This window comes from Nelusetta ayraudi, unplaced genomic scaffold, assembly GCF_046127955.1.
Source record: "Nelusetta ayraudi isolate G7.1 ecotype Tasmania unplaced genomic scaffold, CSIRO-AGI_Nayr_v1 ptg000011l, whole genome shotgun sequence".
NCBI classification, from domain to species: Eukaryota; Metazoa; Chordata; class Actinopteri; order Tetraodontiformes; family Monacanthidae; genus Nelusetta; species Nelusetta ayraudi.
Window position 1 is genome coordinate 22,550,915 of NW_027466061.1, and position 14,639 is coordinate 22,565,553.

Consider the following 14,639-nt stretch of genomic DNA (forward strand, 5'->3'; position numbering starts at 1 on the left):
GCAATCTTTAATGTAAATAACATGGTGCTTTGAAGCAGCAGCTGCGCCAACGTGCATTTTTTCAAAAACAAATGCAAATACATTACAGTGCACAAATGCAAATTTACTTAGATTTTCAATCGGTAGTTTTCTTTGTTGTCGTCTCGCTGGTCTCTCATGAATGTTTAAGCTCACATAGCGTATATATGACAGACTTATTAAAACTTGACTTGAAAAAAATGTCTAAAAATTGCCTTTTATTTGTAAGTTTTGACAATATGCGTGATCTTAGTGTTGCGGAAAAGAGTGAAGATGCCGATGCAGGAATGCTGGGATAATAAGTAATTTAATGAACAAACAATCAAAAAAGGGCTCGGAGCTCCGAGGCACAAAACACAGTAAAATGGGAGTGCGAGTGCGAGGAGGGAAGGAGGAAGAAGGTCTCTTATACACAGGACTGGGAGGGGATAAGATAAGGAAAGAACAGGGAGGAGAACAGAGAGAGACAAACCAACGACTATACGATAGTTGACCGATTTCACAGCTCATATCCTGTACAGGGAGAGGATGAGCACATCAGTGGCAGGCCATAAAACAAAGTGAAATACGGTGCGTATATGTTAGCCTAGGATTCTAAGAGCTCACACGTGCTACTAGTGATCATACAATATAAACCAAGATAAAGAATAACACAAGAATACTTTTCCATTACATTAGTTTCCTACTCTAAGGTGTGGATGCAAGCTTATTGATTTGAAATGCTCTGAAGTGTTGCTCAAAAGGCTATATTAACGCAATTCTGTGTGGATTCTGCTGTACTAGTGGTATTCTGAGGTGAATTATTTTAGGTATTACTGAGTATGCCATCACTGAAGGTCTTGGCTGGAAATGCACAGCCCACTACTGTTTACCAGAATAAATGGAATGTTATGATGAATATGTATGACCCTAACCTTAACCTGAGCCCAATTCATACCTTGCCTCTAAACCTAAAGGTGTAATACTCCGTTTTCAGATCTTCTGGGTCATAGCTTCTCTACACCACACACCCTCTCAGTCTGTTGATATCGAGCCTTTTCCATCTTCCCGTGTACAAGACCGGCCGCACGTGCATGTTAGTGCATGTGAATCATTGCAACAGCTGCCCTACCACTGTTATTATAAGGGGGAAGTAAGCACCTCTACGGCAGGCAAAATACGCCGTGACTTCAGAGAACACATGCAAATAGCATGACGTGTGCTTGGTGCATCAGTTTTTAACTGAACAAAATTTAACAAAAAGCCTTTGGAAGGGAGGTTTGTCACTGATTGTCGACCCCTTGGGGAACACAACATGGTAACCAAAGGCAACCATCCAGATTTTATTTTTATTTATTTTTTCAAATCTTAATATATAAATAAATATTAAAAAAAAAAAAAAAGAAGAAGAAGAAAGAAAGAAAAAAAACTAAAACAAATGTGTAAAAATATTTTCTTTCTCACTTTGCACCCACATGTGAGGAGCGGAGTGACATGACTGAAGACTACCGTCCTTCAGCCATTGGCAGTCCTTCCTTCCAGCTGCAGTTTCACCTGCTCAGGTAACACTATATGTGAGCGCTGCGGATTGTGAGGCAGGAGCCCCTGCCAATGCCCTCGACCTCGGCCCTGATTTGCATGCACGGATGAAGGCCGAACTCTTCCCTGATTGGACCTGTCGGCTGCTGGCACGGACTGTGGCTCTCCCCTGCGGAAGACCCAGCTGGCTGTGCACTGCATCTACCCCAGTGCTGCCCTCCTCCGCTCTCCACCTTACTCCCCCTCCACCACACACAAACACACCCACACACACTCACACACACACACTCCCTCTCATCACGCTTGCGCCTGCTGTATTCCACATGACTGGACTCGTCCTCCAGGACCCCGGACACCGTGCTCCCGCAGAGTGAACGCCAGTGCCAGAATGTCTCTGTGAGGCGCGTGCAGCAATGCTGCCTTCTCATGCACTTGGAATAAACGCTACAAAGGTGTTTGTATCAACTCTGCCACTGGAAAAAAAAATAGAGAGCTTTTTTCTTGAATATTTAGCCCTCAAACTGACAAGATGTTATGTCATCATGTTTCCCCTGCTTTCCCTGGGCTCTTTCCATTATTCAACCAGTCTGCAGCTTGCAGCTTCTTCTTTTTTTTCTTCCTTTTTTACTTTTTTTTTTTTTTTTTTTGCAAGTCACATCATTTCAGTGAGCAGCTCTCATGGATAGCTAGTGAAAAAAATATCCTGTCAACAGTCACTTTTGGCCTCTCGTTTGATTTTTCCGCTGCCTCCACCCCAGCCCTCCAGCCCAGATAAAAAGGAACCTCTTCTGAGGTGTTTCGCCGGGCATTATAAAATGGTTGCCATGGATACCCAGTCTGAACAGGCTCCACACGCAGGCAGCAGGAAAAATGACAAACGCAATATTTCATGTAATCTAATAGAGAAAATACCTCAGATGGAGCGTTGTGTTAAATGCTAAAGATCGCAACCCTTTGCACGGGTCTGTAGGATTCTTCAGTGTGTCCACTGGAGGGACTATTCGCTTCTTGCTCCACAGAGGGTTACATGGTATTTTCCACCTCATTTGCTCTTTGTTGTTTTTCCCTGAAGAGATGACCTATATTATCTAGGATGGGAGATCAAAGACGGCTTTTCTCACTCTGATCCCGTGAAGCTTGCATCTCACAAGCCCAGAGAATCAGCCCTTATTTATTGCGCAACTGCTGTGCTGCCCTGCAAAAATCTGTTGGTGTAGCTTCGCTGTGGCACACACACACACACACACACACACAAAAAGCAGCTTCTTTGTAGCCGCTCATCCTTTCAGTATTCATGATCCTGCAGTTTGGGAGGAGTAGAGCTTTTGATGCTGAGAATGGTAATTACCGTGTTTTCTTGGAGTAAACCAGACTCTGCTAATTGCTGTTTGTGATCCTCTTCTCGAGCATCTTCAGAGAAAGGAGTGCAAAAAGAACGAAATCTCAAATGTTCTTTGATTTTTTTGTTTTTTTTTGTTGTTTTTTTTAAATGGCATACCTCACTTGAGTTTTTCAGAGCCATTCCATGTCTTCATCCAGGGCTGATTTGCAGTGATTTGCGGTAAAGAAGAACCTACAGCGCTATAATTTTTTCCCACAAATTCCCACCAGTGTTATTGGGGATGATATGTGAACTGACGCTGGCCTCTATTTGTGTCCGTGTGTCTGAATGCCTATTCATCAGCTGTTTAGCCTTTGCAAATTAAGGACGGTCACCTGCAGGAACCAGCTACCTGCTGGGAAAAGGGTTCACCTGCTGCTCAACAGCCCAATCTCCCCAACCCTCCACACGGAATAGTCTTCTTCCCCCTCGACAACTGGGTGCCCCGTTCCACTTTCAGCACCCCTCATGATGTCAGAGACGCATGGCCGCCCAACATAGAAATGGACCAGAAGTTCCCATATGTCTCCATGGCCTGTATCAGTCACAAACACTCTCTCGCATCTCATTAGCCTCCACCAGAAGCTGCTGTTGGACCTTCACACTCATTCATCACAAGTGGAGCTTCTCCCCACAGTGCCTGAGCTGGGGATGGTACAAGTGATTGTTAGGTGGTAAACGCATGGCGTGATTTATGAGGTCTTCCTCTGGCCCACTGTGAATTGCCATCATGCCATTTAATGAGCACATACAGTTATAGTCATGGCCTAAACATCAAGGGATGTTGATAAGAACCATGCGTTTTAAAATAATTGCTACAGTGAAATTATTTGGCCCGAATACTATATTGCACATTGATGCCTTTGGTTGTGATTTGTCAAGGAGGGTGATTCTGATGGGAGTTGGGTGGTTCCAACATCAAGCATGATTATCGGAAATTTAACTTCCAGACCTCTGCGTTCTCATTGCAAGCATTTCCAATATGGGCGACTGAATGAACCTTCCATCCTGTTCAAGCAGACCAATCAGATTTGCCACTGCTAGTTTAGCCTGGTAGCTACAGATCACGGGTTTCTTGTTGGTTTTGGGATCAAATTTGTTAAACATCAGCACAGTGCTGAGCTGCAATGTGCTTCAGTGTTTCACTAAACAACGCATTACGAACAAAAACATCATCCACCAAGTAAAAAAGCCTTCTTTGCCATTTTGCGTTTATTTCTCATGCAAAAAACTCACTAAATGAAAGAGCAAAATCTTAAGCAACAGCAGCAGCAGCCATTTGCATCCTGTTTTTCTTCTTTTGAAGCTTCTCTGGCCAGTCAAAACTAAAAGGAAGATGAGTGATTGCCAGTTCCACTGCAATCCTAAGGCACATTGAAAACTCTTCCTACTGTGATTTTTCCCTAGATAGATCAGCAACATCTCAGAATTGGTACCTGCTAAACCAGACGCTGTGCTATGGCTTACTGCGAGACCTCAAAGGGAAAAAAAAAACTTTAATTGCTTCCATGGGTCTTTATCTCAAATAAATCCATTGAAAAGTGCTGAGCTGGCAACTCTTTGGCCCCATGCGTATCATGCCTGTCCAAACCCCAATGTTTTAAATGATTCATTTATAACTGATTAACTGATTATCGATTGATTATTGCACTTGTTTTTTTTGTTTTTTTTTTATTTAATTTCAAGCAATTGTTTCATTAATTAGATTAAAGTGTATTTACACTATGTGTTCTAAAATAGCGTCCGTGTAGATACAGTAACAGTGAGAGCTCTTTTATTTTTCCTTTTTTGGCTTGGTTCTGCTCTGAGTCAGTCAAACGCTATTTGGCAGCAAGTGATGTGTATCACTACTCTGCCAAAAATAATCTGACATATACAGAATACACCTGTTTTGAGCCTCATTTTCTAAAGCAATGCCCTGTTTTTAAAATCATCACGTTCATAAATGCAGTATCTTTTGTTTAAGTCTCAAATTCAGTTTGGACCTCTACGTTTACGGTCCCCTGTATTTGTCCCGCAGTGTACTATTGCTTTGCGGCGCAAAATTGATTCACTGTTGTGGTTTTTCAATGCGCAAAGGCAATAACAAAATCATGAGGCACATTCTGCGAGCATTGATTTCATGTCTAACCCCGGGGGATGACTTGTGTTTCTGGCTGCCTCTTCTGTAATCGATGGCCCATCATCTCCCTTGTATCTGCAAACGCTCTCAGCCACTGTGTTTTTGCTTCAAACGCCCTAGAAGGGAGTACTGCCTTTATCTCTACGACAGCAAACCCCTCCGACTCCTGCGGCAGCTGCGGCGGTAATGAAGGCGTCTCCTAGAAGGGAGTTCATTTCTCGCCGAGCCCATAATTCCAACTTTCTACATCCAATTAGGCAGTACAGCCCAGGCTTAAGAAGGGATATGAACCCCCCGCAGCTGCAGTGGTAGCTCCAGATATGAGGATCTCCTAACTGTTAACCAGCACATTGTTTATGGAAGAAATTCCGACAGGGAAGGGAAACGGGAAGATGGAAAAGAAATGTCACCCTGTGTTCTGGCTGTACTGATACAGAGCAGCAACAATGTGGAGTAGCAACAACGCAGGTTGTATTTCAGGGGGAGACTCAGTTTTTGCCACTACAGCATCATTGTGGTGTCTCGTCCTATTTGTGTGTGTGTGTGTGTGATAAGAATCAGAAAACAGTACAGGAGCAAGATTTGATCTGAATGGAATGGCACCATAGTCAGGAAGCCAATCATTCCCTGCAGACCAGACGGCAGAGTGGGGTCTTAAATGCAGAGACGATATGATCTCTGGGGAATGGATTGAATAATCGAATTTTAGAATGGATAGTAATGTACCCCTTGCTCCCTCCCTAAAGATTAGAGACCCTGTAAATGGTTCGCCAGTCCTTCTTGCTGTTTCTAAATTTTGCTATTTTCTCTCCAGAATGCCCTCCTCATCAGCGCTCTCCAACTGAGTTTAATTACCCGTGGGTGTCTTGTTAAGGAATGATGAAGAGTGTGAGGAGAGAGCCATAAAGACACAACTTGGATATCGGTATGCAAAAAAAATGTTTAAAATGCAAATTTTTGCAGCCTCAGTAAGCCTCAGCAATCTGTTTCCATCCTACCTGCAGGTCATGGAAACTATACAGTTCTAATAGAAAACTAATGAACTACACTTGGCGTCACCCAGCAGCCTGCATAGACCCTAATGAATTAAAGTTGGTCCATCTTTCTTTCTGATGTGCTAAATAAATTAAGCAGACCAGGTGCTCACAACCCTGTGGCGCAGTGCAAAGGCAGATAACCGGATGGGGTGAAATCTCAGCGAATCCCACACCTCGGCGCTGCGTGGGGGAGCAGAGGAAGTGGAGAATCAAGCAAAAGTCAGGCTAAATGTGTCATCACATTCAGAGTGTGTTCTCACTCTGATTAGTAAGTGGAATGAAGTGCAAGAGTTGCAGAGCAAACGTCATCTCATGGTTCCGTGACATTATGCTGCATGACTAATTTGCAGCCGATGTGATATGGATGTTGCCTCTCCAGCTACTACGAGAACCAGAATAGCATAAGAATAAGAATAAAACCAGCAATAAGAATAATGTTTATGATCCCACAGTGGGGAAATATAATAAAACTAATATATCATGAACAATTTCAATGAAAACAAATACTGTCTACTATTCTTTGCATAAGAGCCGAGTACATGAGGTAGAGGAGTAATTATTAGGATGCTGTGTAATACTGATGGCAGTGCAAATATGCACAATGAAAAGATAATATCACTGATATTAGTGATGCAATGCTTTCACCCTTTCATTTTGCACTCCTCAGATTCATCTTCTGTCTGCTTCATTTCACTCCCCCCCCCCCCTTCTCTTATGCCAATAATCTTTATGTGCCCTTTCACTACATCCCTAAACCTTCTCTGTGGTCATCCTCTTTTTCTCCTAGCTGGCAGTCCTCATCATCCTTTGTCCATTAAATCCATTTTCCCTCCTCTGCCCATGTCCAGACCATCTCAGCTCTCAGCGCAGTCTCTCTTCCTATACATCTCAAAACCGCTCGACCTTACCTGTCTCTCTGATTTACTCCTTCCTCATCCTGCCCATCCTGGTCACTCCCTATAAAAATCCTTCCTACTTCAAGCTCCGCTGCCTATGTCTTCGACAGATCTTTAAACTATTCAGCGTGGTAGGTCGCTCAACTGTCTTGCGGACCTTTACGTTGATTTTGAGCCATTAGGTTTCTGTCACAAATCGTCCATGCATTTCACGCTGTGTTTAGTGCTTTGAGTCATTGCCGTTAGATTACATTCCCCTTAAAATGCCAGCAGCACTGGCACTTATGGGCAGCTACTGTGTGTACTCTGCAGTGCTGTAAAGATCGTTTTTTAATCGAATGCTGCTTGCTGTATCTTAATACAAGTGGTGCACTAAAGCAGAATAACTTTTGTAGTGCAATTGAACACAAACGCCATTATTTTCTTCCAAAAATGTTTTGTTTTACTTTGTGACCTAGAAAAAAAAAAGCCAGGAACTGAGAGAGGTTTATTCATTTTCAGTTATGACAGGACAAATTCAACAATTTAAGCACTGAATTACACAGATTTACAAATGTATCTCTAAATTTAGCAAAAAATCTTTTTACACAATAATAACTTTTTTTAGAAATCCAAATCCCGTTTCCAAATCTCTGTCAGCGATGCTGTATAACAGCAGTCCGTATCAGCGCAGTGGGCGTTTGTCTTTATCAACATACTTAAAAGTTTATTTTTTGTTACATGCATTGCAGCCGTGCGGACGCAGGCCCTTGTCAGATGCTCAGAAACATCTGTCATGCTTCACTGTATCTTCCTGTAGGACAAGCTTATAGGGAAAGCTGCTCCAGACCTACAGACCTCTGCAGTTATCGCCACGGATTAAAGACATCACATTAAACCCCTCTGGATTATTTCCCATGTCCGTGCACACTTTGACTCCAGCTGCAGCGAGCACACTGTGGGGTTCTCTCATTTCTCATCCCCCTTCTTCAAAACAAATATTTCTGAGTCTTACATCTGCAGTTAGCTCTCTGGAACGTGAGCATTTAAGCATATGGTCCCCCTCCCTCCCCACTGTCTCTGTCTCCAGTTTCACATCACTGAAAGACATATGGAATCTGTCATATTTCCTCTACACGCGGCGAGGCAGCCAGTTTTAACCATGGGAGGGGCCTTGCAATGGAGGAGATTTTAAATTAGGTGCGCATGTGTAATACAAAAATGTATAGTTTGTATGCATTTCATTTCATACCAACTTGGAACCTGGTTCTCCACATTTACCTTCAATTGTGCCAGGAACAGGAAGACACTACAGTCCTCGTTCCGCCTTGCATCTTTCTTTTTCCTTTCTTTTTTTTTTTTTTGACGGCGCACACAGGTACTACGAACGAGCGTTTGCCGTATCATCACACCGGATAATACATTTCCCCGTGCAGCTCTCGTTTTTCACGTTGCCCAGTAATCGCCAATAGAATTGCACTCGGCCCGCCCCTGCCGGTCCATTGTGAATCTGCGTTCAGCTGGAAAGCAAAGCACTCTCTTCTCGCAGCCTTGGCACCACAGTGGCGCACCACGACAGGCACAACTGAACGAGGAGAAGATGTTTGAAGATGTTTGATCGCTAGCCTTCACTTTCCGGTGAGAACAAGTCTTGATTACAATTAGCAAAAGCGAGCAAAAAAAAAAATATATTTTAAATCCTGCTTTTTCATTCCTGGTCGTCAGCATCTCGTCTCTTTACCTCCATGTGCATCCATGCTTTTGTGTGTGTAATTGCCGCGTCTGACTCTACATGATCTCAACGGAGGTAAAGCAGGGTTGAAGATTTCTTTGAATTTGTGTGACAGGTGACATATTTGATTTCATCCTAGTTTTTATGTCTGGTCGCTTATGGCAGGAGGGCTTTAGACGCCCACCTTGGATCCTTACTCTACACTAAAATCAGCGTCTTTCAAAATAATAACGATAAAGACCCCCCCCCCCGATCGATTCATCCACGATATCGATTTATCCAGCTCAACTTTTTTTTTTTTTTCTTCCCTTCTCAAGGTGGTCACGAGATGGACACGAAATATCGCATCTCGCCACTAACTTGGAAAGACGAGCAAGCGCCTGGCATCTGGCGCTGGTATAATGGAGATATGATGATAATAATAATTATGACCGCGCGGCTCGGACTTGTAGCCTTGTAGGTCGGGGCCGTGGAAGAGGTGCGGGTGTTGTGTTGTCTGCCTGCCTGCCTGCCTGCCTGCCTGCATCCCGGTGCGAGCGCAGGAATACGGTGCAGGGGGGCTTTGTGTTGGAACGAGATGGCTCTGGACATTTTCACGACACCTCCGACGCGTCACAGCAGCTCGGTGCTGGCTCCGCGGCCCTTCTTTTTCCTCGCAACAGAAGGGAAACAGATGCGCCGTAATGTCAACAGTCGATTACTCACGCAACATTGCGCGGACAAAAAAAAAAAAAAAAAAAAAAAAAAGCGCCCACGCAGCCTTGCGCGCTATCTCTTGTCCATCCTGCCTGCCTGCCTGCCTGGTGGACGGACGGACGGACGGACGGACGGTGTCTCTGTTCCAGGAGAATCAAGGTACCGGCGTCTTTGCAGACGGAGGGACCAACCGTCCACACCCTTCACTCCGGTGCTCCACGTCTCCGCCGCCCGTCCTCCTTCTCTCCAAACACAGCGAGGTCCGCCGCCCACGCTTCTTTTGCTCAGCCTCAGCGAGAGATCAGGCTGGATGTGATCCGCCGAGAGAAGCAGCAGCCGAGTGCCGAGGTGCGCCCAGGTGCACGGCTCCACCGCGCTCTGCTTTCCGCGAGAAGTGCCTGCGATAACTTGGATCGTTCTAATAAAAAAAAAAAAGAGAGTGAGATTTCCAGGGGCCCCGCTTCATGGCTCCACTTCATGGTTCCACGTCGTGATTTCCACTTCTTTTTTTTTCTCCCCTCTTCCTCTTTCCGGGTGAACAACACGCATAGCAGCCTTTGAAAGCGTCTCATTAACTGCTGCTCCGAGAGGCATTCTGTTGAGATAAGTTATTCAGGAACCTGAGCCCTAAGTCATTTGCAATTAGTCGCGATTAGTCTAATTAAATCTCTGGCTAGCAGCAGCAGCAGCAGCAGCAGCACGAGCGGGGGGGATTGTACAGTCTAAGTAATCAGCATTATTCCCCGATGATGATTCACCGCCCACATGTGGATGAAACTCATCAGCACTTGTCTGTAATCGCTCTCCCAGTGCCCCTTTGGAGCGCTGCTCCTGAACATTTTTTCTGTTGTTTGTTGCTGTGACAATGTGACTGCATGTGGCAGATGCTGCTGGCGTGCCAGCGATTGTGTTGCGCTTGCTGCGCCTTGGCCGTGATGGAAGGATGCTGTCACTTCAGTGCACGGCTCGGGTGGCTGATGGCGAGGTGGGCATGGGCAGGAAGGCATCGCGGGAAGTGTTTGGTGGGCGAAACTGATGTGTGAGAGAAGAGAGGTCTAGCGGAGAGGGAGGTGGAGAAAACATGCCTGCTGGCCTGCTGTCTGGACGCGTTAATTTCATGGGCCGATCTCACCGGCACGGCTGAATATGGACGAATTACGCTGCCTGTACTCCGCTGTTGTCTCAGTTATTTGTCTGTCCTTCACATGATATTGTTGTATTTATAGATCCGACAGCGGCCCGTAGGAAATGGTCATTTATTAGTTTGGAAAACATCTGATGACTAATACTGCATCTGAGTTGTGTGAAATGGAGCCGCTTCATCGTTCTCACTGTACAGGTGTATGGCCACTCTAAGGTAAATCACAGGCTGCTATGCCTTTCTTTGAAATACTGCACAATGCTGGAGCCCCAAGTGAATATTGACAGGATATGGCATATTGTTAAAGGCTTATTCTTTAGATGGCGCACACAGAAACGATGTCTATGTACAAGAAGTGTCCCAACTCATGTCCATCCAGGACTGTCACAATTTCAATTTCAAGGCCTCAAGGGGTATAAAATATATATTGTTACAATGGTCAGTTCCGTTTATGTCATGTTTTTGAGCTTGTGCTGTCAAAATGTTCCAAAGTACAACAAAGTGAATGTCATTGAGTCAAGCTGGGGCCGGTCCCGAAGGATTAGTTACCCCATTGTTTAGTCGATAATCCAGGCTTGTGTGAATAATAAATCTGGATTACATGAGTAATCGCCTCGAAAATAAATGTATTTACACTGTGGGTGCCACTAAACGCTGATTAAATGCTCTCTCGCCCTTCACTCTGTGTCCCCCTAGGTTGAGTAACAAGCGGGGCGTCTCATCGCCACCATGATAGCAACAGGTGGCCTCCTGCGCATGAACAGGCGGCAGGACTCCCTGCGCGCCAAAAACCGAGCGGAAAACAAGAGGAAGCGAAAATCCAAGAAGAAGAAGAAGAACGACGTGGTGGTGGTGAAGGGGAAGCTCAACCTGTGCTCCCTGGCTGGACTGGTGGCCGGCATCGGCGTCGTGGTCCTCATGGTGGGAATCTCCATGGCGGTGCTGGGCTACTGGCCCAGTCAGAACCAGCAGGAGTACCAGGAGCGCCGCAGGACGGGAGTGTACCATACCAACAAAGTGAGCTACTCCAAGAGCCCAGCTGGTTCCCTCAACCTGACGCACGGGGACCCTCCCTTCGACCAGACGCGTGGATCCAACCAGAGCCATTCCAATAGCAGCGTGCCCACCTCCTCCCATCACTGTGGCTTTGTGTGTGACTTCCTGGGTCGTTATCTCTATTCAGACAACCTGAAAGTCTTCGGTCCGTTGGTCATGGGCATCGGCATATTCCTCTTCATCTGCGCAAACGCGGTTCTCCACGAAAACCGGGACAAGAAAACGAAAATCATCAACCTCCGGGATATCTACTCGACGGTCATTGATCTACACAGCATCCGCTCAAAAGAGTACGCTCCTCTGAACGGGCTTGTGAACTACACTCAGTCTCGAAATGCTGAGGCCCCGTCGGGGTCCTTCCCTCCGAGCGGAATGCTGACCCGCGGCTCCTGGCCTTCCACCGGCCTCGGTCCTCAGGGCGAGTCGAGCGTCGACGAGGTCTTCAGGCGGCCGTCTTTGGTGAGCCGTCCTCGCAGTTGTTCCAGGGACATCCAGACCTTCACGGACACGGTTTACAGCATCTACAAAGACTACAGCCACAGCAGCCAGCAGGCGCCGCAGCCGCGGCAATGGGAGACCACTTCCATCGTCACCTCCTCCGTCAACGCCTTCACCCTCCCCGTGATCAAACTGAACAACTGCGAGGTGGAGGAGTCTGAGAGGACGGAGGCAGAGGGACGCTCGGAGGAAGAGGTTGTTATCGAGGCTCCTCCAGAAACCGTTGGCAATGTCGAACTGCTGAGCGGCGGCAGTTGCCACGCTGACGAGGTGGACATCAAGGAGGCGGAGGACTCAGCGCCATCGGATTCCTCTCCAGAAACGAGCGCAGGTGCTGCCGACCAGGAGGTGGCGGCGCGGGCTCAGCCCCAACTGCAGTGGACCCAGCTTTTCCCCCCGTCGCCTGCAGCGAGGGTGGCGACGACAGGCTCTCGGCTGTCGCTCAACTCCCTCACGGACCCGCCCAAATTGGCACGCCGCTGCAGCCTGTCGGTGACAGTGTGCAGGCAAGGCGACCGTGCCGCCAGGCGCTTCAGCTGCCCACGTCTGGAGCGCACCAACAGCAAGGGCTACATTAAATTGACTGACCTGGGGGGCGACTCCTTCGAAGCCCCCGACACAGATACTTCGTTGGTGGCCACTGAGCAGGAAGTGGCAGTGAACGTTGCAACTGCTGCAGCCGCCGCCGCAGTGGTGGCAGCGGCAGCAGCAGCAGCAGGAGGGGACGAAGCTCAGGGAGAGAACAATCTGGTGACACCAGGCACCTCTGTGGAGTCCTAGAGTGAGACTATTTGATGTCTTGTCCTTTGCTCTGCACCGTCTTTTCGGGTTGCCGTCACAGAGGAAGGAATACATGGACAGCAAACAGCCTATTAGGACTATTGACACATAGCCATGTACACTCAAGAAACAAGGGACTTTATAAATACCACATCCACAACTCAAAAAGTCAGATTTGATCTTTTCTATTTTTCCAATGTAGCAAGAGCAATACTAAAGACTTATTAAAAAAAAAAAGATTTAGCAGAAATTTGTAAAGAAAAATATATACATCCATAGTAATGATTTAAAAAAAAACACTGAACCTGTCTTTTTGTAAAACGGTAGGGCAAAAATTGTAGCTTGTAGAATTGCCAAATGTGTCCCTGAGAACTACTGTCTGACATTTTGAACTGTAGCATATTAACACATGCCGCAGAAGTCTATGTAGTCTAGTTTTGTTTCTCAACTCCTCTATTATGCGAGTACCACGTGCAAAAGGTGAACTGAATTGAATCTCAGGTAGACGTCTGGTTTAGGATGGAGATCTTGTGGACAAGGTCGTCCCTCTGTGCACACTTGTTTATATGAAACATTTTTGTGGTGTGAATAAACTTGACTGTAACACCTTCCGTCTGGTCTGTGTAATGATAGATGCAATTCAGCATATGCAAAATGTGTTGTTTTTCTCCAACCAATGATTAAAAGAAGGAATCTGTCGAAAAACAGCAATGGCAACTTGCAGGTGGTATAGATCTAATCTCCTGCTCCTCAGCACTGCCCCTCATAGCAAAGGACTGCAGCAGTATTGATGTCACAGCACAGGGACAGACTAAACAGAGACTGGTTATTTATTTTTGACCTTTACAACATTCTCTGGAAGGATCAACTTCATTATCAGTTAAAATTTGGTAATTAACTTAGACTTGTGTGCTTATTCAGATGACTGGCCCGCAACTCCCCTCCCCCACATCAAAAAAAAAATTACATACCCCAAGAGCTTCAGTCTTGTGCTTGGTTTACATGAGTGAGGGCCTTGAAACACCTCATTACCAACACTCATCATACGGTTATGTAAACTTTCATTAAGTTTCTTCACTTAGGTATTCAGGTTTTCTTTTGATCTCACAGCTAATTCTCTCTTCTTCATATAATACCCATATTTTATAACCCTCTTCCTCAAGTTATCCCGTTTTTGTTGTTTTTTGTTGTTCTGGCACACATATGCTATTTATTTGATGTTCAAGCTCATTTTATTTTGGAAGAATTGTAAAACTTCCATTTTTTTTCTGCATTCAAACCACTGAAAAAAATATCTCAGATGCTCAGTCTCGCTGAGCTCAAGTGTCAGTGAAGTTATAAACAGATGGATCTTCTTCTTAACTGCCTTTGGAGCTCGTAAGGCTACATATGCATTCATTCTGTCTCTGCTTACTTAAATATTCAGGTCTTCTTTGATCTGTTGCCTGGTGGTGAGTGACAGATCCACTAGTTGTCAGTCACCCCGTTGTTCCACATGTGACTAGCATCACACGAGCACACACTGTGTGTGTGTGTGTGGGTGGAAGCCAGAGTGGAGAGAACTACCGCAGAGACGGGTAGAACATGCACCTCCACGCAGACAGGACCTGGGTCTGGGAATCAAACCCAAACCATTCTTGTTGAAAATGGACTCAACAAAAAGGGATTGCCGTGGTCTTGGCGGAGGTCTGGTTAGGATTTTGAACTATTTGAACTGTCTGTTACAACGTATGAAGATTGTTGAACCGTCGACACTCTCAACTGAGAGCATATAACAGCCAAAAT

At 45.8% G+C, this 14,639-nt stretch overlaps 1 protein-coding gene across 2 annotated transcripts; it reads left to right on the top strand.

Moving 5' to 3' along the window:
- The first annotated feature begins 8,317 nt into the window (after positions 1 to 8,317).
- Positions 8,318 to 12,857, top strand: tmem200cb (transmembrane protein 200C, genome duplicate b). Of its 2 annotated transcripts, XM_076021999.1 has the most exons (3): positions 8,318 to 8,589; positions 8,677 to 9,727; positions 11,217 to 12,857. In XM_076021999.1, the coding sequence occupies exon 3, from the start codon at positions 11,250 to 11,252 to the stop codon at positions 12,852 to 12,854; it is 1,605 nt and encodes a 534-aa protein (XP_075878114.1). In that variant the 5' UTR covers positions 8,318 to 8,589; positions 8,677 to 9,727; positions 11,217 to 11,249; the 3' UTR covers positions 12,855 to 12,857. The 2 variants fall into 2 exon arrangements, with proteins under 2 accessions (XP_075878114.1, XP_075878113.1); XM_076021998.1 differs by lacking the exon at positions 8,677 to 9,727.
- Positions 12,858 to 14,639: the final 1,782 nt, after the last annotated feature.